This window comes from Pelophylax lessonae (genome assembly GCF_965119305.1).
Source record: "Pelophylax lessonae genome assembly, chromosome: 9".
NCBI lineage: Eukaryota > Metazoa > Chordata > Amphibia > Anura > Ranidae > Pelophylax > Pelophylax lessonae.
In genome coordinates, this window is record NC_138776.1 from 22,607,946 (window position 1) to 22,631,618 (window position 23,673).

Genomic DNA, 23,673 nt, shown 5'->3' on the forward strand with positions numbered 1-23,673 from the left:
AAGTTTTCGCTCAATGCGCAGTATGTGACATAGAGCTTGCCAAAACTTAGAGATGAACTGCGAGCCCCGGTCAGATAAAGAGTCTTTGGAATTCCATGTAGTTTGAACACATATTTTACTAGCAATTCCGCTGTTTCCTTAGATGAAGGTAGTCTGCGAATGGGAATGAAATGTGCCATTTTTGTCAGATGGTCCACTGACACTAGGATGGTAGTGAATCCCTTGGACGGTGGTAATTCCACTATGCAGTCTAAAGAAACAACTTCCCATGGAACTTTGGGTATTGGTAGACTGCAAAGTAAACCGGAAGGTTTTGTAGTGTCAATTTTGGACCTTGCACAGATGTCACATGAAGAAATGAATTTTTGTACAGACGTCTTCATCCCAGGCCACCTAGTGAGCAAATTAAATGTCTTAGTCATACCCATATGTCCTGCCATAGGTACGTCATGGGATAACTCCAAGATTTTGGTACGCATACCGGGAGGTATGTAGAGTTTGTCGTTAAAGTAGCAGAAGCCTTCTGCATCAGTACTTAGTTGAGGTGGTGGTGAATCCAGTCGTAGACTGTGCAGAATCTCTTCCTTTAAGGGACGAACAACACCAATAATACGGTCATGGGGTATTATAGGTAATGAAGGAATTTCGGCACAGTTATCTTCGGTTAACCGTGATAACGCATCTGCCTTCTTGTTTTTGTCTGCAGGTGTATAGGTCACTAAGAAATTGAATCTTAGGAAGAATAGCGACCAACGTACCTGTCGGTGGGAAAGGGTCTTGTTGGTCTGGAGATATTGGAGGTTTTTATGGTCTATATATATGAGTATTGGCAACCGGGTGCCCTCAAGTAGATGTCGCCAATTCTCCAGTGCCAACTTCATGGCAAGTAACTCTTTTTCACCCACTGGGTAGTTCACCTCTGGGTTACTTAGTGATTTAGAGAAGAAGGCAACTGGATGAAGTGGTGAAGTATTCGTAGGTCGTTGGGAAAGAACTGCTCCTACAGCCATATTTGACGCATCTACCTCCAGGATGTATTGGAGGGTTGGGTCTGGATGGCGTAGTATGGGAGCGGTAATGAAGCTTGATTTCAACAAGCTGAACGCTTTATTTGCTTCTTCAGACCATTTAAATGTTTGCTTAACACTTGTAAGTTGTGTGAGTGGTCTCACAATAGACGAGAAGTTCTTGATGAACTTCCTATAGAAGTTTGAGAATCCAAGAAATCGTTGTAAGGCCTTGCGAGTTGTTGGTACGGGCCATTTCAGAATACAGGATATCTTGCTCATATCCATCTTGATGCTGTTCTTGGATATGATGTATCCTAAGAATAACACCTCTTCCTTATGGAATAGGCATTTCTTCAGTTTTACGTACAAGTTGTGTGCAAGCAATCTGGACAACACAAGTCTTACATGTCTTTTATGTTAAGACAAGGATTGAGAGTAAATGAGTATATCGTCCAGATATACTACGACACAGACATCGAGTAGATCTCAGAAGATGTCGTTTATGAACCGCTGAAATGCTGCGGGAGCATTACACAACCCAAACGGCATCACTAGATATTCGAATAGTCCGTATCTAGTTCTGAATGCCGTCTTCCACTCATCCCCACTACGGATGCGGATGAGATTGTAAGCCCCTTTAAGGTCTAACTTTGAGAAGTAAGTGGCTCCACGCACTTGTTCAATCAGTTCCGGGATGAGAGGTAAGAGATAGCGATCCTTTATCGTAATAATATTTAATTGCCTATAGTCAATAATAGGCCAAAGGCTTAAATCCTTATTGCGGACAAAGAAAAGTCCTGCAGCTGTAGAGGAAGTAGAGGGTCTAATGAACCCTTTCGCTAAGTTCTCATCCAAGTATTCCTTGAGATGAGAAAGTTCATCCTGAGAAAGAGGATAAACATGACCGAAAGGTAGCTTACTATTAGGGAGTAGGTCAATAGAACAATCGTAGTCCCTATGGGGAGGCAACACTTGAGCATTTTTCTCAAGAAAGACTTCTGATAAATCCTGATAGCATGGTGGTGGTGTAATTTCCTCTGACACCATGGACAGGATTTTCTTTTGAGATTGGAGGTTACACGTGGTCTCGCAATAGTGAGAAGGGAAGGTTAGGGACCGTGTCTTCCAATCAATAGTTGGTTGATGTATATGTAACCAGGGAAGTCCCAAAATAATGGGAAAATGTGGTGAGGGTAACACATCAAACGTGGTGGTCTCAACATGAGACTCGTTAGCAGTAACAAGGAGTGCTTGTGTCTGAGTGGTAATTGGACCAGAAGATAACGGAATACCGTTAATCAAACTAACAGAGACAGGTTTGGGTTTTGAAATAATAGGTATTTTATTTAAAGCAACAAAACTAGTGTCAATGTAGTTCCCACAAGATCCTGTGTCGATCATGGCCTTGGTGGTGATCCTAATTTGGTCCCACTGTAGGATCAAACGAATAAAGATATAGGGATTAGTAAAAGAAGTCGTTAATCCCCCCAGCAAGACCTGTGAATAGGGTTGAGCGAACACCTAGATGTCCGTGTTCGACGGGTTCGGCCGAACTTTAAAAAAAAGTCCGGGTCCGTGTCCCGGACTTTTACCGAACTTTTCCCGGACACCGAACCCCATTGAAGTCAATGGGGACCCGAACTTTAAGGCACTAAAATGGCTCTAAAACACCAAAGGAAAGGGCTAGAGTGCTGCAAATGGCAGCAAAACGTAATTAAGAGCATGGCAAGTGCTCTGCAAACAAATGTGGATAGGGAAATAACTTAAAACAACAAAAAAAAACAGAAAAATAAAACAATGTTCTTCTTCATCTCTGAAGGACGAGGCCCATATGGAGTAGGAGGGAGGTTAAGGTGGTGGTGGATGTGGCGGTGACATAGGCGTGCGCACAGGGTGTGCTGGGTGTGCCTGGGCACACCCTAATCACCTAGGGCACATAGCATTGCCAGTGAGGAGATGGGAAAGATCTCCCTGGGACCTGCTCTGCTCTATTTCTCCTTGCCTACAGGTACATGGCCCCGATACATTACTCTCCCTGCTGGCAAACACATGCATGTGTATTTCAACTTTGGGGTGCACACCTTAATGCAATAGGCTGCGCACACCTATGGGCGGTGTAGGTGGAAGCGGCGGTGGAGGAGGACCAGGGCCGGATTAACAGCATCATGGGCTTGGTGCTGAGGATTTTGAAGGGCCTTAGGGCCGTGCCTTGCCATGCACCCAGAGGAGGAAGGGTGCAGCCATGCATGCCTAATTCAACATGGGATGCTGTCTCTGAAGCCCATAAACACATCCATGCATCGCCAACTGTCCCTCCTTGTCCGGCCTTCACGCTGTGTGGGGAGGTTCTGAGGGTGCTGCCTGGGGAAGCGAGCATAGAAGCCAGACTTCTGTGTTTACAAGTGACAGAAGAGCGGTAACAGTGAATATGGCCAACCCGGGGCCTATATAAAAGGTAGGGGCCTGGAGCTGCAGCTCCAATAGCCCCTACATTAATCTGGCCCTGAGGAGGAGGACGAGGTAGCCAACACTGCTTCTTTTCACAAATTTTAAATGAGGGTACACCCCAAAAGAGTGAGAAAGAGCAAAAATGGAACAATGGGTGGGTAAGGTCGGTATCCATTGCTATTCTGCATAAGGTACGGAAAAGTCCCGTGGGATCCATGCCTGGTTCATTTTAATGAACGTGAGCTTGTCCACATTGTCTCTGGACAGGCGGCTGCGCTTGTCTGTTATAACGCCCCCAGCCGTGCTAAATACCCGTTCAGATAATACACTGGCTGCAGGGCACGCCAGCACCTCCAAGGCGTAAAGGGCAAGCTCAGGCCATGTGCCCAATTTGGAGACCCAGAAGTTGAAGGGGGCAGACCCGTCATTCACTACATGTAGGCGTGTGCACACATACTGCTCCACCATGTTGGTAAAATGCTGCCTCCTGCTAAGACGTTCCATCTGAGCTGCTGGTGCTGCTGTTTGTTGTGGCGTGCTGACAAAGCTTTTCCACATTTCGGCCATGCTAACCCTGCCTTCTGAGGTGCTGGCGGTGCCCTGGTTGCGTTGGCGACCTCCTCCTCCTCCTCCTCTGCCTTGTGCTTCCACTGTGGCCCCGCTGTCAGATGGGAATGCCAGCAGCATGGCGTCTACCAGCGTGCGCTTGTACTCGCGCATCTTGCGATCGCGCTCCAGTGAGTGAATTAAGGACGGTACGTTGTCCTTGTAACGGGGATCCAGCAGCGTGGCCACCCAGTAATCAGCACAAGTTAGAATGTGGGCAACTCGGCGGTCGTTGTGGAGACACTGCAGCATGTAATCGCTCATGTGTGCCAGGCTGCCCAGAGGCAACGAAAGGCTGTCCTCTGTGGGAGGTGTATGGTCCGTGTCCTCTGTATCCCCCCAGCCACGCACCAGTGATGGCCATGAGCTGGCCTGGGTGCCACCCTGCTGTGAACATGGTTCCATCTCCTCCTCCAGCTCCTCCTCCTCATCCTCCTCATCCTCCAGAACTGTGCCCCTGCTGGACAATTGCGTCCCTGGCGTTTGCGTGTGCAGGAACCCACCCTCGGAGCCCCTTGCGAATGACTGCCCTGAAAGCCTTGGAAATGTTACCTCTTCATCCTCCTCCTCCTCCTCATCCTGTGCCACATCCTCTTCCATCATCGCCCGAATTGTTTTTTCAAGGAGGCATAGAAGTGGGATAGTTAAGCTGAGAACGGCGTCATTGCCACTGGCCATGTTGGTGGAGTACTCAAAACAGCGCAACAAGGCACACAGGTCTCGCATGGAGGCCCAGTTAAATTAAATAGCGGAATAGAAAATATGATCCAAAAAAAGTGTATGTATATCACACGTACACAACCACACTAGGCCCCAATTACTATTGTTTGTACCCCTAAAAGGCTAGATGAGGAGTAGGGGGAGTATGGAACAGGCAGCACCCTCAAACCTTCAGAAGTATGAGATGAACCCCAACAACTTGGAAAGGTGGATCTCTCTCACACGTACCGACACAGACTATCCCGCAATTCAATTGATCCTCAAAGGTTTTTATTGAATAGCGGAATAGGAAATATGATCAAAAAAAGTGTATGTATCTCGCACGTACACAACCACACTAGGCCCCAATTACTATTGTTTGTACCCCTAAAAGGCTAGATGAGGAGTAGGGGGGGTATGGAACAGGCAGCACCCTCAAACCTTCAGAAGTATGAGATGAACCCCAACAACTTGGAAAGGTGGATCTCTCTCACACGTACCGACACAGACTATCCCGCAATTCAATTGATCCTCAAAGGTTTTTATTGAATAGCGGAATAGGAAATATGATCAAAAAAAGTGTATGTATCTCGCACGTACACAACCACACTAGGCCCCAATTACTATTGTTTGTACCCCTAAAAGGCTAGATGAGGAGTAGGGGGGGTATGGAACAGGCAGCACCCTCAAACCTTCAGAAGTATGAGATGAACCCCAACAACTTGGAAAGGTGGATCTCTCTCACACGTACCAACACAGACTATCCCCCAATTTAACTGATCCCCAGAGGTTTTTGATTAAATAGCGGAATAGAAAATATGATCCCAAAAAAGTGTATGTATATCACACGTACACAACCACACTAGGCCCCAATTACTATTGTTTGTACCCCTAAAAGGCTAGGAGTAGGGGGAGTATGGAACAGGCAGCACCCTCAAACCTTCAGAAGTATGAGATGAACCCCAACAACTTGGAAAGGTGGATCTCTCTCACACGTACCAACACAGACTATCCCCCAATTTAACTGATCCCCAAAGGTTTTTGATTAAATAGCGGAATAGAAAATATGATCCCAAAAAAGTGTATGTATATCACACGTACACAACCACACTAGGCCCCAATTACTATTGTTTGTACCCCTAAAAGGCTAGATGAGGAGTAGGGGGAGTATGGAACAGGCAGCACCCTCAAACCTTCAGTATGAGATTGTGTTCACTGTACCCCACAAAGATTGAGTTCACTGCACCCCACAATGATTGTGTTCACTGCACCCCACAAAGATTGTGTTCACTGCACCTCACAAAGATTGTGTTCACTGTACCCCCCAAAGATTGTGTTCACTGCACCCCACAAAGATTCTGTTCACTGTACCCCACAAAGATTGTGTTCACTGCACCCCAAAAAGATTGTGTTCACTGCACCCCAAAAAGGATGTTGTTCACTGCACCCCAAAAAGGATGTTGTTCACTCCACCCCAAAAAGATTGTGTTCACTGCACCCCACAAAGATTGTGTTCACTGCACCCCAAAAAGATTGTGTTCACTGCACCCCAAAAATGATTTTGTTCACTGCACCCCAAAAAGGATTTTGTTCACTGCACCCCAAAAAGGATGTTGTTCACTCCACCCCAAAAAGATTGTGTTCACTGCACCCCAAAAAGATTGTGTTCACTGCACCCCACAAAGGATTTTGTTCACTGCACCCCAAAAAGATTGTGTTCACTGCACCCCAAAAAGGATGTTGTTCACTGCACCCCAAAAAGGATTTTGTTCACTGCACCCCAAAAAGATTGTGTTCACTGCACCCCACAAAGGATTTTGTTCACTGCACCCCACAAAGATTGTGTTCACTGCACACCAAAAAGGATTGTGTTCACTGCACCCCAAAAAGATTTTGTTCACTGCACCCCAAAAAGATTTTGTTCACTGCACCCCAAAAAGATTGTGTTCACTGCAGCCCAAAAAGATTGTGTTCACTGCAGCCCAAAAAGATTGTGTTCACTGCAGCCCAAAAAGATTGTGTTCACTGCAGCCCAAAAAGATTGTGTTCACTGCAGCTCACACACAGAAAAATGGATGTGGATCACTGACACCTGCCTATCTCCAATCCCACACCACACAGCAATATCGATTGTAGTTTGTAGAACACAGTTTCCCTAAAATTCAGCAGACTCTGTCCCTAACAGGATTGAGAAGAGATCGTAGATCAGGATTGAGTGCAGACCCCACCCCCCACACAGCAATATCGATTGTAGTTTGTAGAAGACACTGACCCTATATAATTCAGCAGACTCTATCCCTAAAATGCCTACAACTCGCCCTGCCTAAACACTCCGACCTGTCCCTCAATTCTATCCGGACACAAATGGTTTTTTCCTGCCTATCTTTCCCTAATCAGCAGCCAGCACGTTGATGTGTGCTCTGTCCCTGAATCTAAGCAGCATAATGACGCCGCTGCGGCTGCCTCGAACTTATAAAGACTTGGTCACATGCTTCAGACGGCCAATCACAGCTACTGAGACATTTGCAGGCATGGCTGGGATGGCTTAAGGCACACCAGTTAAACGATTGTTGATTGGCTGTTGAAAGCCCGCCATGAAAAGAGCGCCAAAGCATGCAAAACCCGGAAATAAAACGACCGAACACGGATTTTTACCCGAACATACAGTAAAGTGTCCGTGTCCGTGTTCGGGTACAAAAAATCCAATTATTCGGTACGAACACGAATAATACAGTCCGTGTTCGCTCAACACTACCTGTGAACACTCACCCTTTTTCTTGTGGACAAGGGGACAAACGCTTATCAAATGTTCGGCGGAGGCGCAGTACATACAGAGATTTTCTGTTCTTCTCCTGGCCTTTTCAGTAGACGATATTGGTGGGCGGATGGTTCCTACCTCCATAGGAGTAGGATCGAAGGACGACTCCCGAGAAGGGTTGGGTAATGGGATTCCCATTTTCTCAGCCTTCCTCTCTCACAATCGTCTGTCTATTTTGATACTAAGTTGTATCAAGGCATCCAAGGTGCCAGGTAAATCCGCTCGGGCGAGCTCGTCTTTTATGGCTTCAGATAACCCAAGCCTGAACTGGGTTCGCAGAGATGCATCATTCCACCCTGAATCAAGGGTCCATCTCTTGAACTCTGCTACGAAATCTTCAACAGGTCTCCTTCCTTGTTTTAAAGCCCTCAATTGGCTGTCAGCAGTACTCTGCCTATTAGAGTCTTCATATAGGCTAGAGAGCTCTGCTAAAAACGTAGGATAGGAGTTGAGAAGAGGGTCATTTTTCCCAATAAGAGAGTCTGCCCAAGCCCGTGGATTACCTGACATATATGATATAGTGGTGCAGACTTTTAATTTGTCTGTAGTGTAAGTACGAGGTTTTAGATTAAAAAGCAATTGACATGCGTTTTTAAATTCACTGAATTTTTTCCGATCACCCGTAAACACTTGTGGAGGGTTTATTTTGGGCTCACGGGGTTGGGCAGCAGTGAGCTGTGAAACACGGGCTATCTGCTGTCTCAAGGTCTGGTTTTCATTTTTCACTTCAGTAAGTGAAAGAATTAATGAATCTACCTTTTGTGATAGTTGTATCACATGTGTAGCTATTTCCGCTGAATCCATTTTTCGGGTTCGTGCAATCTGTAACGCTCCGGCGTTTATTTGTGTGGTGTGGATTTGCAGCGGCGGAAGTTACACTCAGTAGTCATGTAGAGATGTGTTGAACTACCATATCCAACTCTCAAGACTCATCATTGTGCATCAGCCTGTCTCAGCAAGCACATACACAAACACAGACACTCATTAAAGATGTTCCTGGAGTGATATGTTTATATGTGAAAGTATAGAGGTGATACTGAGGGGACAGGCGTGGATAGTGATAGCAATGGTAAGAGGTAACAGATGGTGATAGTAAGCACTTAGGATAGCAATCATGTACAGGTAACAGGTATTAGTGAAGAGCAGATGAAGTGTACAGGAGATGCTAGGCTAGTGCAGTGACAAGATGGTAATAGGCTCAAGAGCTTGCAATCTAAGTAGCGGTGCAGATGTTAGATGTAACAGTATAGTTCTTAGAGTAGCAATAGTCTTTAGTAAGCAGAGTAGTAGTGAAAGTAGATTAGGAGGGTATTCCCCTGTGGGGTACTTATCACTGGTAGGTTTGTAAGGAGAGGGTTCCGGCGGTGAGGTAATGATCTTGTAGCGAGATACAAGATGTTGTAGCAAGTCTTCGGTCAATCCAGGTATTAGGGAATAGCTGGAGGATTCGGCAGCGTTAGGTAATGCTGTAGCAAGCGGTTTGCACAAACACATGTGAGTGAATGCCGGCGGTTGAAATAGCCGCTCAGAGCGGCACTCACTGATGAGGTCATGGAATTTAAAGGGACAGGTACTAGATGCGTTCCACCTATCTATATGGTGGAACGTAATGTACAAATAATAGGCTGGAAGGGTACCGCAGGTACCAGGATCTTACAGCGGTGAGCCAAGAAGTTTAATTTGTACCAGAAGTGTGGACTGTTTCGTTAGTTAACAAAAAAGTTATGCCCATTTTATGTATAAACTGTCCTTCAGACTTTGAGGGGGGTTGGACTGTGGACAGTGGGAGTAGAAAATGCCCCAGTGTCAAAGCGAGTAAACAATGGCCCTTCAGTGGTGTCAGAGGGAAGAATAGTACCTCATCGTTGGGGTCAGTGGTAGTTATAGTGCCCTATTGTTGATATCAGTGACAGATATTATGCCCATTATTGGTGTGAGGGGAAGGAATAGTGCTCCAAGGGCTGGATAAAGGCAAGCAAAGGGCCACCTCCGGCCCGCAGGCCGTAGTTTGGAGACCACTGGTATATTGCATCAATTTATAATGTACTATAATAAATCTTGGAGGATCATTTGCCCTAAGGCTGCTGTTTCAGTATTGGGTACGTGTTAGTGTTGGAGAGATAATCTGACTGTCTGATGTCTCTCGGGAAGTAGGGAGGAAGATCATGGTATATGAGAACCCCAGTGTACATCCTGATCTTTTCACATATAAACCCTAACTTATCTACTTACCTGTGATGGTTAGTACAATGAGCATAGATGCGTAGTTTGTCCCTGATAACTTTCCCCGGACGAGGCTTCCTCTGAATACCAGCCACGTGAACCGCCAACACTTTGGGCCCCACCAGCCTTTTATAAAGGAGTGAGACCCAGTAATCCTAAAATAGAGAAAATAGAACTCAATTACAACCAGTTTAATCTTCATCTGTGAGAGGTTTAATGTGAAAGGAATTTCAATAGTTACCTAATTAGATGGCAAACAGATGGGGGATTCTATGTGTGACTGTATATTGTATATACTTCATATTATCCCAGTGACATGATTCGATTATATAGTATAATGGATGCGTGGAATCAGGAAAGGATTAATAATGTTTAATGTTTGCTATGAAGCACAAACGACTTCCTGATATTGCTTTTCCTTTTATCTTCTTATACAGAAGATAAAGATAAATAGTGGAAAATAGGTCTCTCTGTGGGAACGTGACTCTTACTGCTGGTGAAAGTGGGAGGATCCTGGAGATCCACTGACAGCGCACCAATCTCTCTGCACTGATACTACTGTATGTAGAAGAAGAAGAATTGGAAGCCTAGTTATTGGAAACCCTCTAAGTCCAGGTAAATTATCACAATGTCCTTTAGCTGGTCTTAAGCCAGCCAAAAAATGGATTGATCCAAAGCCAGCTCAGCAGGAACCGGCCAAAATTAATCAATTTATGGACAGGTTGGTTGTACGGCCAAGATTCAATCCATCTATGGACAGGCTGGTTGTACCCTCTATTAGAGCTGCACGATTCTGGCCAAAATGAGAATCACAATTTTTTTACTAGGAATAAAGATCACGATTCTCTGTGTAACATCTTTTACATTATAAAAAAAATTGGGATAACTTTACGTTTTTTTTTTTTTTTTTTTTTTTTTATTCATTAAACTGTATTAATTGCGTTTGAAAGACTGCTGCGCAAATACAGTATGACATAAAAATTTACAACAATCACCATTTTATTCTGCAGGGTCTCTGCTAAAAAAAAAAAAAATATATAAATGTTTGGGGGTTCTAACTACTTTTTTAGGAAAAATAAACTGATTTAACTTGCAAGCGTAGGAAAAAGGTTTAGTCTTTAATAGGTTAAACTTCCTTCCTCCGGCAGAGGGAAAGAAAAGATACAATGTAATCATTTGTGTTTACAGTTCAGTGGGAGACTAATGCTGATAGGCTTTTGCGGGAGGCTTTTTATTTGACAGCTGCTCCCTCAGAGCTATGTAAAGAATCGAGCAAGTGTCATGTTAAGATTGTCAGGGGGAGTGAATCGCGATCTCGATTCTGTTACGATTAATCGTGCTGCTCTACCCTCTATCCATCGACTTGGGTACAACCATCTAGTCTGATATGTTACCTGTGATTAGTGTTGTTGACTAGAGCTGCTATCAGTAATCATTGTGTTCTTCTGGCAGTGACGACTCCCCGCTGGCAATAGCGCCAAGGGAGGGATTCCCCCATCAAAATTGACTGTGATGATCGGGGAATCTAGCAATTTTCTTTCCTTCTACCAATGGCTGCAGAAAAGAAAATCAAATCATCTGTGCCTTGCCCTAAGCACCTAAGCATATATTCCATAAAGACATCCTGCATAGTTTTCACTCAGCCAAAGGAGGTATTTTATCTGATGTTGATCACAACCTTTATTTCACAAATATAAATGTTTTTTATTCTTTCTGCATTAGACTGGTATATAGAATAACGTGCTTCAACCTTCTCATTTATGGCACCCCTGGAAATGATGCAAATCCTTGAGGCACCAAGTCTACATGGGGTCCCCATTACATTCGATTAAGCTCCTGCTTTTACATTTGTGTCCTCTCCCCCACCTCCACATCAGAATCCTGTCCCCCCCTTTCACATCAGAGTCTTCACCCCCCACCTTTCATATCAGAGTCTTCTTGGGCCTCCGTTTCACCTTCACAACATCCTTAGTCCCCCCCCCTCACATTAGAGTCCTCATCCCTCCCCCACCTCACATCAGATTTCTCATCTCTCCTCCTTTACATCAGACACCTCATCCGTCCCCCTTTCACATCAGACACCTCATCTCTCCCCCTTCACATCAGGGTCCTCATCCCTGCTTCACATCAGAGTCTTCATTTCTCCCTCCCCTTTCATATCAAAGTGCATATCATTCATATGTGCCCCCCCCCCCTCCCCTTTCACATTCACATAAAAGTTCTCAGTCCCTCCCTTTAACATTGTAGTCTACAGTCCCTCTTTTTATGTCAGAGTCCCCAGCCCCCTATTCCCTTTCACATCAGGGTCTTCATACGCCCCCCCTAGTCTTCAAAACATCATGGCTTTGGCAGCATGGTATGGCTAATGGTGTACATACATACTAGATGCAGCGTGGCCCCTGTGGAGAGCTGAGACAGCACACCAGTTGCTGGGGCATCCCTGGTTGAGAAACACTTTTTATGCCCCGTTTCCACTGAGCTTTCTTACGGTTGGGTTCGGTACTGTACGCTATTTATGCCGTTTCCATTGTGAATGGTACCCTAATTCCGAACCGTACCGTACCACTTTTTTGGGACCCTTTCGTTGGGGTACCAAGCACATTAGTACCGTACCAACAGGGTGGAGCTACACTCTGCAGAACTTTGATGGTACTATTGGCAGTGGAAACGCAAGGTGTACCGTTCCGAACCGTACCGTACTGAACCGAACGGTACCGTACCACTCAGTGGAAACGAGGCATTATTTAGGCTTTGAAAACGACAGAAATATGAACTTTGTCCTCCAAGTTGTTATTTTATCAGCACATGCAGTGACCCTTTTTTCTGCTCCATTTAAGACACAACGTCTAACTCATAGTCTACACCGGCCAGAAGCTTTCCCTAGTCTTGTAGAAGAAAACCAGCAGGATAAACATTGTGAATTACACAAATACAATTTTTAGGGTTGGGGTAACGGGCACATGAATTATATGTTTGTATATTGACATTATTCAGTGGGGACTTCCAATACAAATTTTGTACAATTTGTATCCAATGAAACAATTCTGTGTATTTCGAGTAAAAACAACTTTTGGTTTGGGACTGAGCAGGGAAGGATTAGAACCTCGTTCATGATTTACTGACTGTCATTGTGACAAGAGTTTCCACATATAGGAGGAAAGGGGAGTCTCTACAACAGCAACAGAACTAGATATAGGTTTTTTTAATTTTAGAATGCAGTAAAATCATCTCAGGTGCCCCAAGGAATGGTGAGACAGTACTTGAGTTCAGGTCACACACATAGTGAAGTCTACAAAGGAAAAAGTCGGACAAACTCACAACAGCCATTCCAATGAGAGTTACTTCAAATAGTCCTGATACGAGATGACTGGGTCTATTGGTTCACCTTAGACATGGCGTCCACCGACCACCAACCATTGGTTCACCTGAAACAAGGCGCCCACCAACCACTAATCATTTACCAACCACCAACCATTGGTTCCCCTGAGACACAGCACCCACCAGCCATTGGTTCACCTGAGACATAGCGCCCACCAACCCTTGGTTTACCTGAGACACGGCGCCCACCAACCATTGGTACACCTGAGACACTGTGCCCACCAACCATCAACCATTGGTTCACCTGAGACATGATTCCCACCATCCATTCACTAACCACCAGCCATTGGTTCACCTGAGACACAGCGCCCACCGACCATCAACCATTGGTTCATCTGAGACATGACATCTACTAGCCAGTGATTTACCTTAGACGCAGCGCCCATCAACCTTTATTGTTTTTTATGGAAGAACGGAACAGTCGTTTGTCTATTATCATGGGAAGGGGGAGGGAGATATGGAAACTGAAAGGGTGTGGGTGGGTAGAGGAAAGGTGGGGGAAGGTAAGCTGGGCAATATGGGGAATAAGTGGAGAAAAATGAGGGGTTAGAAGGGAGGAAGATGAAAGGAGGGGAGGAAGGGGTGGGAAAGAAAGGGACTTGGGAAAGGGGTTGGAAGGGCTAGAAAGGGGGGATAGTTTGGACAAAGGTAGATGCCGGGAAGATAAAGGTCCTATAGACACAAGATGGAGGTCAAATATGTATGTACAACCTCCCCTCTGAGTGACATCATACAATGTACGTGTGCCTAGACCAGCCTTTTTCAACCAGGGTTCCTCCAGAGGTTGTTAGCTGTCCCTTCAGCTCTTTCTACATCTCTGATAAGTGGCCAATTACACCAATGATCTTTTTAGCTATCTGTAAAGGAGAAATCCCCCCAACTGCTACAAATGTAAGGAGCATTCTTCCCACTGACCACCAATGTAAGGGACATTCTTCCCACTGACCACCAATGTAAGGAACATTCTTCCCACTGACCACCAATGTAAGGGACATTATTCCCACTGACCACCAATGTAAGGAACATTCTTCCCACTGATCACCAATGTAAGGAGCATTCTTCTCACTGACCACTAATGTAAGGAGCATTCTTCCCACTGACCACCAATGTAAGGGACATTATTCCCACTGACCACCAATGTAAGAAACATTCTTCCCACTGACCACCAATGTAAGGAGCATTCTTCCCACTGACCACCAATGTAAGGAACATTCTTCCCAGTGACCACCAATGTAAGGAACATTCTTCCAACTGATCACCAAGGTTGGTCTAGAAATTTATGGACAGATGTGTATAGATGGATGAAGAGTGATGGGCTGGGAAGATTGTAATAAAGCCAAAGATGAATATCTCAAACCAAACTTATGACAAGGTACCCAAAGGTGTGCCAATCTCTCCCTAAATGTGACAACATCTATGTTGGGTGCTCTTACTTCCATGTTTGGATGTCTAAAAATCTAACTACAAAAAAAAGGGTTTTATTTAAACCCAACAGGTTTCCTTTAGGTTGTTGGCTGTGGGTTGCTGTTGAAAGGTTGGCGGTTCGGAAGCTCTGTGCAGCTGCTGCTGATGGCTCCATACCCCGACCACATCCCATAAAAGGCTTTTATTCTGTAGAGAAGATAAAGACAATGACCCCAGTGAGCACTTTATTGCTGCCTGTGTCATTATTGCATAATTTCCCACACTTCTTGTTTGGTAAAACTGTTGTCACTGGTACAGGAAGTGAGGGGGATATCTAATAGAGCCCCAGACACAAATGAAAAACCCAACATGGACCCTAATCCTTCTGCTGTGTCCAAAAGTAGGAGGAAAAAAAAAGTTTTGGCTGAACCTCCATTTGAAAGTCCACCTATGTGCTCTATAAGATGAGAGCTGATGGGATCGACTTCAGTCGTTGTATGGGACCGCTTTGATGCCGTTCATCGCTGGAACTGGCTACAGGCACAATGTTGTTGTAAAATTATTAATAGCAATCCAAGCCTTAAAACCTGGAAGAAATTAGAGCCTAATGAGTCGCTGTGTCTGATTGTTCTTTTTATTGCAGCAAGTGCCGGGCGAACAGCTGGAGAACATGAAGACTATGTGAGTCATTAGTAGAAATTCAACACATGATTTCCTTCTGCTTGTTAACTTCAACTCTTCCTCCCTGGTGTTAATACGCTCCTGATTATTCATTCCTGTGAACAGGCTCATTAGCTGACACCGTCCTTTCTCACGGCTTTGTCATAAATCCAGTCCAGTCTCTATAGTGGCCTATACGGGGCTAGAATTGGCCTCTATACTTATATGAAGTCAAATAAACAGCATAGCTTAATCATTTTTTCTAGTGGATAAAAAAATTTGAAAGAAGATTAAATACTTTTATCTAGAGTGTCTCTGGGTGCGAGTTTTCTTCATTCATTGAGTCCAGTGGATGGTTCTTCTCCGGTACTCAGACCATGTAGACACAACTGTTCTATGGAGAGATACTAACCTTCTAACACAAACTCTACAGGGACCTATTATCCTTCAAACACAAACTCTACAGGGACCTACTAACCTTCCAACACAAACTCTACAGGAACTTTTTAGCCTTCCAACACAAACTCTACCGGGACTTACTAACTTTCCAACACAACCTCTACAGGGACTTACCAACCTTCCAATACAAACTCTGCAGGGACTTACCAGCCTTCCAATGCAAATTCTACAGGGAGTTACTAACCTTCCAACACACACTCTACAGGGGCTTACTAACCTTCCAACACAAACTCTACATGGACTTACTAACCTTCCAACACAAACTCTACAGGGACTTACTAACCTTCCAACACAAACTCTACAGGGACTTACTAACCTTCCAAACCCAAACTCTACAGGTGTAAGAAATTACTTGGACTTTATATTGGCAATTCAAAGCACTTAGACCAGGATTTCTCAACCTGGGTTTCTCCAGGGGTTGCTAAGGGTTCCTTAGACAATAAGATTTCTGTTACTCAGATAAGTTCTCACTGACACAGTTGATCCTTTTAGCTCTCTATAAGGGGGGCATTCTTCTCACTGACCATCACACTAATGTATCATGAGTTGTAAATACAGTAATTTTTAGCAGAGGGTTCCCTGAGACTGTAAAATTATTTCAAGGGTTCCTCTGTGTTAAAAAGGTTGATCAAGGCTGACTTAGGTTGCTGCTGAATGTAGCTTGATTTTACATAATGTTACAAAAACAATCAAAAGGAAAGTGCATAGCAACTATATGGGTATTGAAAAGGCTGCAGCGGCACAATACAGACCCCCCCCCCCAGCACTGGTGGTACCCCGAAAACCAGCACTGTAAGACATTTTTTGAGACTTCCTAAATGTATCAAAGCCTGGGTTGTCCTCTCCTACATCTTCATATTGGTCTGAGGATAAGATTGGCAGATGTAATGGCCTTAGACTGACCACAAGAGATTTTGACCTGAATGTATTTCAGAAGACATCCAAATCTAGAAAAGTATATTCAATTTAATTTTATAATGGTTTGTATAGACTCTAATTTACATGTCCTGAGAACATACTAAAAATCTGACAGTAGATCTACCACAGCCTTTCCCAAACAGAGTTCCTCCAGAGGGGTTTCCTTGAACAAAGAGACATTTCTGCCTCTCAGATTAGTTCCCACTGACACCAATGATCTTTTTAGCTATCTGTAAGAGGGATTTTATGTAAGAAACATTCTTCCCACTGACCAACAATGTAAAGAACATTCTTCCCATTGACCACCAATGTAAGGAACATTCTTCTAACTGACCACCAATATAAGGAGCATTCTTCCATCTAACCATCATGCTAATGTACTGTGAGCTGTAGATACGTAATTATTAGGGGGGTTCTCGGAGACCAGAAGGTTACATCAAGGGTTCCTCCACATTATACAGGATAAGAAGGCTGACCTACCATGTGCTGTAAATATTTTACCTCCACCAATTCTGGTTCTGCAGCCTAATGCACATAATGCACTAATTTATGAAATGAAAGCAGCTAGAGAGGCCTCAACCACCCCGTGTCTGTTCTTTCCCATCATAATATTAATGTTAGGAATGAGATGTCCCAGGACACATAACAGTTTTTTTTCCATCCCATGTCCAATCCATTGTAGATGGCAGGAAATGGCCCACCTGGTCCACACCCTTCATGCTGTAAATGGACACAACATTGCTGGAAGCTTGGAGTAGATATCTTGGAAAGTCAGAATGTACAATCTCCACACTGTGTAAAATAAAAAAGGTTCTAATATGGTTGCTCCTTCGTTTCACCCCAGAGCTTGTATAGAATACCGGCTCTAATAGCCTCTAGAAAGTTCCACCTGTAAACTCACAGCTGGACAGTTTATAATTCAGACATTTTATGGCCACAAAGTCATCGTCACAGACCCTGAGAAGCTCCATATGGACTTAGAAGGGGAAATGTAGAAAAGATTTGCAGACAGACAGTTTATGAAAGTACAAAACATTTTATACCGGCAAATCCTTTACATTGTGTCTAATAAAGGAGATAGATGAGCATTAACTTTACTGGACCATTCATAGAGTATTTAAAGGTCGAAAAAAAAATGCCCTTCAGCATGCAGTCTTGGCACATCAAACAGGTTGTCTTTTCAGTAGACATTCCATCCCTTGTCTGGGTTGTTCAGTATTATACACTTCTGTAAAAATTCCCCAATGTGCTAAACAAGCTGGCTCTACAAAATTTACAAGGATAGAGCTCGTATGAGGCCTTCCAGGATGACGACAGACTGAGGCTTTATAATGCCACCTACAGATAATATAGACGTCTTTTTACAAGGAGCAAATACATGAGAGGCCAGAAACGGCTCTTCTCAGGACTTGTATACAAGAAAACTCCAGACTGACAAATGGCAGCACACTCCAAGGTTACTATAGCAGACGGCCAACACCAATATTAACCACTTGCCGACCGCCGCCCGACTATATATGGCGGCGGTCAGCCCCTCCCAGGCAAAGTACCGGTACGTCACTAGCTTGGGAGCGAATAGGAGGCGAGCGCGCGCCGCCGGAGGCGCGCTCCAGCCTCCGCTCGTACCCGAAGAAGCCGGCGCGTGTGACCGGCGGACCCGATGTCCGCCGGTCACTCGCAATCATCGGGTGGAGAGGGAGAAAGACAGGCGGTTAATGTAAACAAAGCCGCCTGTCATTCTCCCCTGTGTAAAAGCACAGATCACTCGGTCCTGCTATGTAAGACCGTTGATCTGTGCTGTTACACACAAAGCCACAACCAATCACAGTAAGAAACACGCCCCTAGGGACACACTTAACCCCTCCCTCTCCAATAAAGTTAACGCCTTCCCTCCCAGTGTCATTTTTACAGTAACAGTGCATATGTATAGCACTGATTACTGTAGTAATGTCACCGGTACCCCCAAAAGTGTCAAAAATGTCAGTCAAGGGTCCGATCTGTCCGACGCAATGTCGCAGTCCCGCAAAAAAAATCGCAGATCGCCGCCATTACTCGTTAAAAAAAAAAGAATAAAAATGACAAAAATCTTTACCTAATCTTTATCTAAATCTTACCTTAGTTAGTAAACGCAATAACTTTTGCACAAACCAATCAAAATACGCTTTTTTTCGATTTTTTTTTACCAAACATATGTAGCAGAAAACAAATTGGCCTAAAATGTAAAAAAATTTTGATTTTTACATTTTTTTGGGGGAATTTCATATAAAAAAATGTGAAAAATATTGTTATTTTTGCAAAATTGTCGCTCTTTTTTTGTTTATAGCGCATGATCAAAAAATCGCACAGGTGATCAAATACCACCAAAAGAATGCTCTGTTTGTGGGAAAAAAAGGACTTCAAATTCGTTTGGGTACAGCGTCGCACGAACGCGCAATTGTCCGTTAAAGTCACGCAGTGCCGAATCACAAAATAGGCCCTGGTCAGGAAGGGGGTAAAATCTTCCGGGGCTTAAGTGGTTAAAGAATAGGCAAAAAGAGTCCGGCTTTCATTCTCAGGTACACCAGATTGTTTTCTTTTAGCTTTTAGCAGGGCTTTTTTTCTCTGAGAATAGGTGCAGGAACTCACCCCTTCTGAGTCACCCATTGTCTCCACCCACTACCCACCTTCCACGCACAGCAGGAAAATAGCTCACCCAGAAACAAAAGATCCACCCCAGCAACATTAGACCCCCCTCCAGTAGCAACAACCAGCAACCAGTATCAATAGATAAGCCAATAATAGACCTCTACCTCAATAGGAGAGCCCTACAAACAACATAAGACCCCCCCCCCCAGCAACAACACTATACCCTCACACAATACCAGAACCCTACCAGTGACAATAGATCCCCAAGCAGCCAGCATCAAGAGACCCTCCAACACACCCCACACCACTTGCTATTACATACATTCAGTGCTGGAGGTGCCGGAACTGCGTTCCACCGCGTTCCTGCTCAAAAAAAGCCCTGGCTTTTAGTATTTAGTATTTAGAGATTCTGTGTAAAATAAAGAAAACTCCAAGGCGGTGGAACCCTAACCGTGGGAAGTAGGACTACTTTTCTTTCAGTTGTTCACCCTCCTAAATGTCAGGTAATTATAGCTGCCTGCGACCACTGTTCCCCCACTGGTTTTCCCACTTTCACACAGACCGGAAGTGAGGGAAGGTTTCCCCAATAAGGTCACAGTGGAAAAAGCTTGACATAAGCATACCCCTGCCTCTGCTTACCCTCCCCTCTCTCACCCCCGCTCCTCTTTCCCTTCTTTCCTTCACAAAGTACCCCACCTTTTATCCCAGAACCCAATCCTCTCCATATCCTCTCCTCTCCATGAAGTGAGGTGCACAGTTACAGTGGAGATGTTCCAGAGAGGATTCTGTTGTCGGTCTTATTAAACGTCCTATTCATCCCATCCGCACATACCCACATTGGAGGAGTGAAGGCTGTTACTATTTGGCTGTCTACATTTGAATTGGAGAATTTGAGGTGGTCACCGCTGACTGAATATGCTTTTGTTGGCTCATTGCCTATTTGTGCCTACTACATCTGGTAAGCCCCTCTCCATTATTGGTGGTGGTTTATCAGGGCTTTTTTTCAGTGGGAACGCAGTTCCGGCACCTCCAATGGGCACTGGAGGGTTTACTGATGCTGGCTGCTAGGAGATCTACTGTTGCTGGAGGGGATCTATTTTTGCATGGAAATCTATTGTTGCTGGTGGAGGATCTTTTGATACTGAGGGTTAATTGTTGCTAGAAGGAATCTACTGTTTAGGGAGGGGTCCACTGTTGCTGGCTGCTAGAGAGTATATTGATTCTGGCTGCTGGGAGGTCTTTTGCTGCTGCTGGGGGTCTATTGCTGCTGGAGGGGGGGGGGGTATATTGCTGCTGGCTGTGGGGGATTTATTTTATAGCTTTTCTTGTTATCATAACCTAATCCTTTACATTCCAATACAAAATTATACTTGGCTCTATATTCTCTAAAAGGGGCTGTACTGGAAGCTGGGTAGGGGGTGGGACCAAGGGTCAGTGCTCAGAGGTTGGAAGGGGTGGAACCAAGGGTCAGTGCTCGGAGGTTGGAAGGGGTGGAACCAAGGGTTAGTGCTCGGAGGTTGGAAGGGGTGGAACCAAGGGTTAGTGCTTGGAGGTTGGAAGGGGTGGAACCAAGGGTTAGTGCTTGGAGGTTGGAAGGGGTGGAACCAAGGGTTAGTGCACGGAGGTGGGTAGGGGGGCGGAGACACAAAGTAACTTAGAAGGGGGAGTTCCTGCACCTATTCTCTGAGAAAAAAAGCCCTGTGGTTTATACACGATTGGGTGATCTTCAAAGATGAAATGTGAAGACTTTTGGTATCTACTGTATTGACCACTTTTCCTGCAGAGCCTTATCACAAGTGACTTTGGAAATCTTTTCTCTATACACACAATTTTTTACATGTATTTTCTGAATGCTTTTTCTGTTAATTTGCCCTAATTAGGGCGGGTGTATTCACCTTTATTGGTTAGCACATAATATAAGTTTATTTTTTATTTTTGTCTAAACTAGACATCTTTTTTTACATTATGCACATATTTCTACTTTTTGATACATGATGGAGTGAGTATTGTATTTTCAATTTTATTTAATTCCTATTCTAATTTCACGCATGGTGTATTTTACTTATACAAAGCTGAGATTGTTGCAGGATCAACATACCTGTCGTAGTCACAGTTTTCTATGTTAATTATAGCGCTGCACCTTATTTTACCCTTTTTATACTTGCCACAGATTGTCTTCTGTGGTGTTAGCAGCTGTTCGATAGTTCTTGATAGTTGGCACAGTATTCCCTTCCCACCATACTTCTTCTTCTTGGATTGGTATGGATAGGACCCCATAAACTACCTCCTCCAATCTTCATAGTTTCCCTCGCTCTCATCTATAGTATCCTCTACCCTATTCTCTCTTATACTCATTCTCTCCTTCGTCTTCTTCTCGGACTGCTCTTGCTCATAGTCTCCCTTAATCTTATCTATAATTTCCACCACTCTCCCTAAAGCAGGGTACACACTAGAAGAAAATCTGCCGAAAATTCCCGCCCGATGTGAAATCGTCCGATTTTCGCCTAGTGTGTACACAACTTTCAGCAGCCGATGCCGACATTTTCAACGAAAAAAAACGGAGGGACAAACACCAAAATTTTTTTCGTCCGTCCCCAGACGACCGATTTTCGTTCAATGTGTATGCAGTACGTCCGTGAAAAATCGGATACGAAAGACCGCGCATGATCTGAATTTGCTGACAACCCGGAAGTCTAGGAACAAATGTGCCAAAAAAAAAAAAAAGAAAAATCGGACGAGAAATTTCGTGAACATTATGTAAACGCTGAGAAGACAGAGAAAAATCGGAGGGTATTTCGTCAAGTGTGTACGGCCCTTAACTCTACCCTATCCTCTCCTATACCCATTCTCCCCTCCTCCTTCTTTTTCTTCTTCTTGGACTGTTTCTGATGGGACCCCATAAACCACCTCCTCCAATCCTCATTGTTTCTCATTACTGTATCTATGGTTTCCACCATTCTCTCTACCTCAACAACAACAAAACTGCTCATTAGACCATAATGACAAACTAATGGGGACGCAGCCACGTGGCCTCCTTTTGGGCACAGCACAATGCACCATACTACAGATACAGAAGATGTACATTTGGCTTCCATTCTGTTTTTCTGGAAGCCCTTTGCTGGGACCTGTCAATGCCTATTGTATCTGTACCGGTGAAACTGTTAAAAATAAAGGAAATTGGAGACGGTTCACACTACTCCGACTTGGGACACGACTTGTGTGCCCTCAAGTCGCTCCAAGTCGCTTGTCATTATAAATTCAATGTAAATGAATAAGAGCCGTCTTAATATGCACTACTGAAGTCGCTCCGACTTCAGAAAAGGTTCCTGTACTACTTCAAGGCGACCTCTATCCGACTTGTGCACATAGACTTCAATGGGAGTCGCCTCTAAGTCGGATCCTTATATATTTTCAAGCGACTGTGATCAAACTTTCCAGGAAGAAGAAAAAGATTAGCAAGGCATTCCCCACAGACAAAGTCACCTATCATTTAAGTCTCTTACAAGTCTCTGCTAAAAAGTCGCTCCTTCATGGGGCGACTTTCTGGTCGTGGTAGTGTGAACCGGCTCTTAAAAACAGAAGTGTTTACTCTTTCAAAACTAAGAGCCGGTTCACACTACCACGACCAGAAAGTCGCCCCATGAAGGAGTGACTTTTTAGCAGAGACTTGTAAGAGACTTGTAAGAGACTTGTAAGAGACTTGTAAGAGACTTGCAAGAGACTTACAAAAGACTTGTAAGAGACTTAAATGATAGGCGACTTTGTCTGTGGGGAATGCCTGGCTAATCTTTTTCTTCTTCCTGGAAAGTCTGATCACAGTCGCTTGAAAATAGATAAGGATCCGACTTAGAGGCGACTCCCATTGAAGTCTATGTGCACAAGTCGGATAGAGGTCGCCTTGAAGTAGTACAGGAAACTTTTCTGAAGTCGGAGCGACTTCAGTAGTGCATATTAAGACGGCTCTCATTCATTTACATTGAATTTGTAATGACAAGAGACTTGGAGCGACTTGAGGGCACACAAGTCGTGTCCCAAGTCGGAGAAGTGTGAACCGGCTCTTAATGGAATGTTTTGAGTGGAGTTTAAATTTTGTGCTCTTTAATAGTAAATGGTTTAAATGATATAAATTAAACAACTATTGATGGGGAACAGTGTGCTAACCCGTACGACTTCAGTCCTAGCCTTTGTGAACCTTTACCCCTCCTTACTGTGATGATAAATCCATGTACCGTATATACTCGAGTATAAGCCGAGTTTTTCAGCACATTTTTTTGTGCTGAAAACGTCCCCCTCGGCTTATACTCGAGTCAAGGAAAAAAATGTCCTCTCCGACGGGTTTAAGGTTTAAAAATGGCGCCGCCCGTCGCATACATGTTACCGCGCACGCGCCGCCACCGCTCGTGTAATTTCGGCTATTCCCGGCGC

The 23,673-nt window shown here is 44.4% G+C and overlaps 1 protein-coding gene across 1 annotated transcript in view; it reads right to left on the reverse strand.

Moving 5' to 3' along the window:
* The window catches only part of HPSE2 (heparanase 2 (inactive)), a gene marked incomplete at both ends in the record, with an annotated part of 422,804 nt that overhangs the window by 31,453 nt on the left and 367,678 nt on the right, over positions 1-23,673 (reverse strand). The window contains one exon of the mRNA XM_082267677.1: positions 9,814-9,959. Coding sequence (XP_082123803.1) covers positions 9,814-9,959 — 146 coding nt within the window. The remainder of the gene's footprint in view (positions 1-9,813; positions 9,960-23,673) is intronic.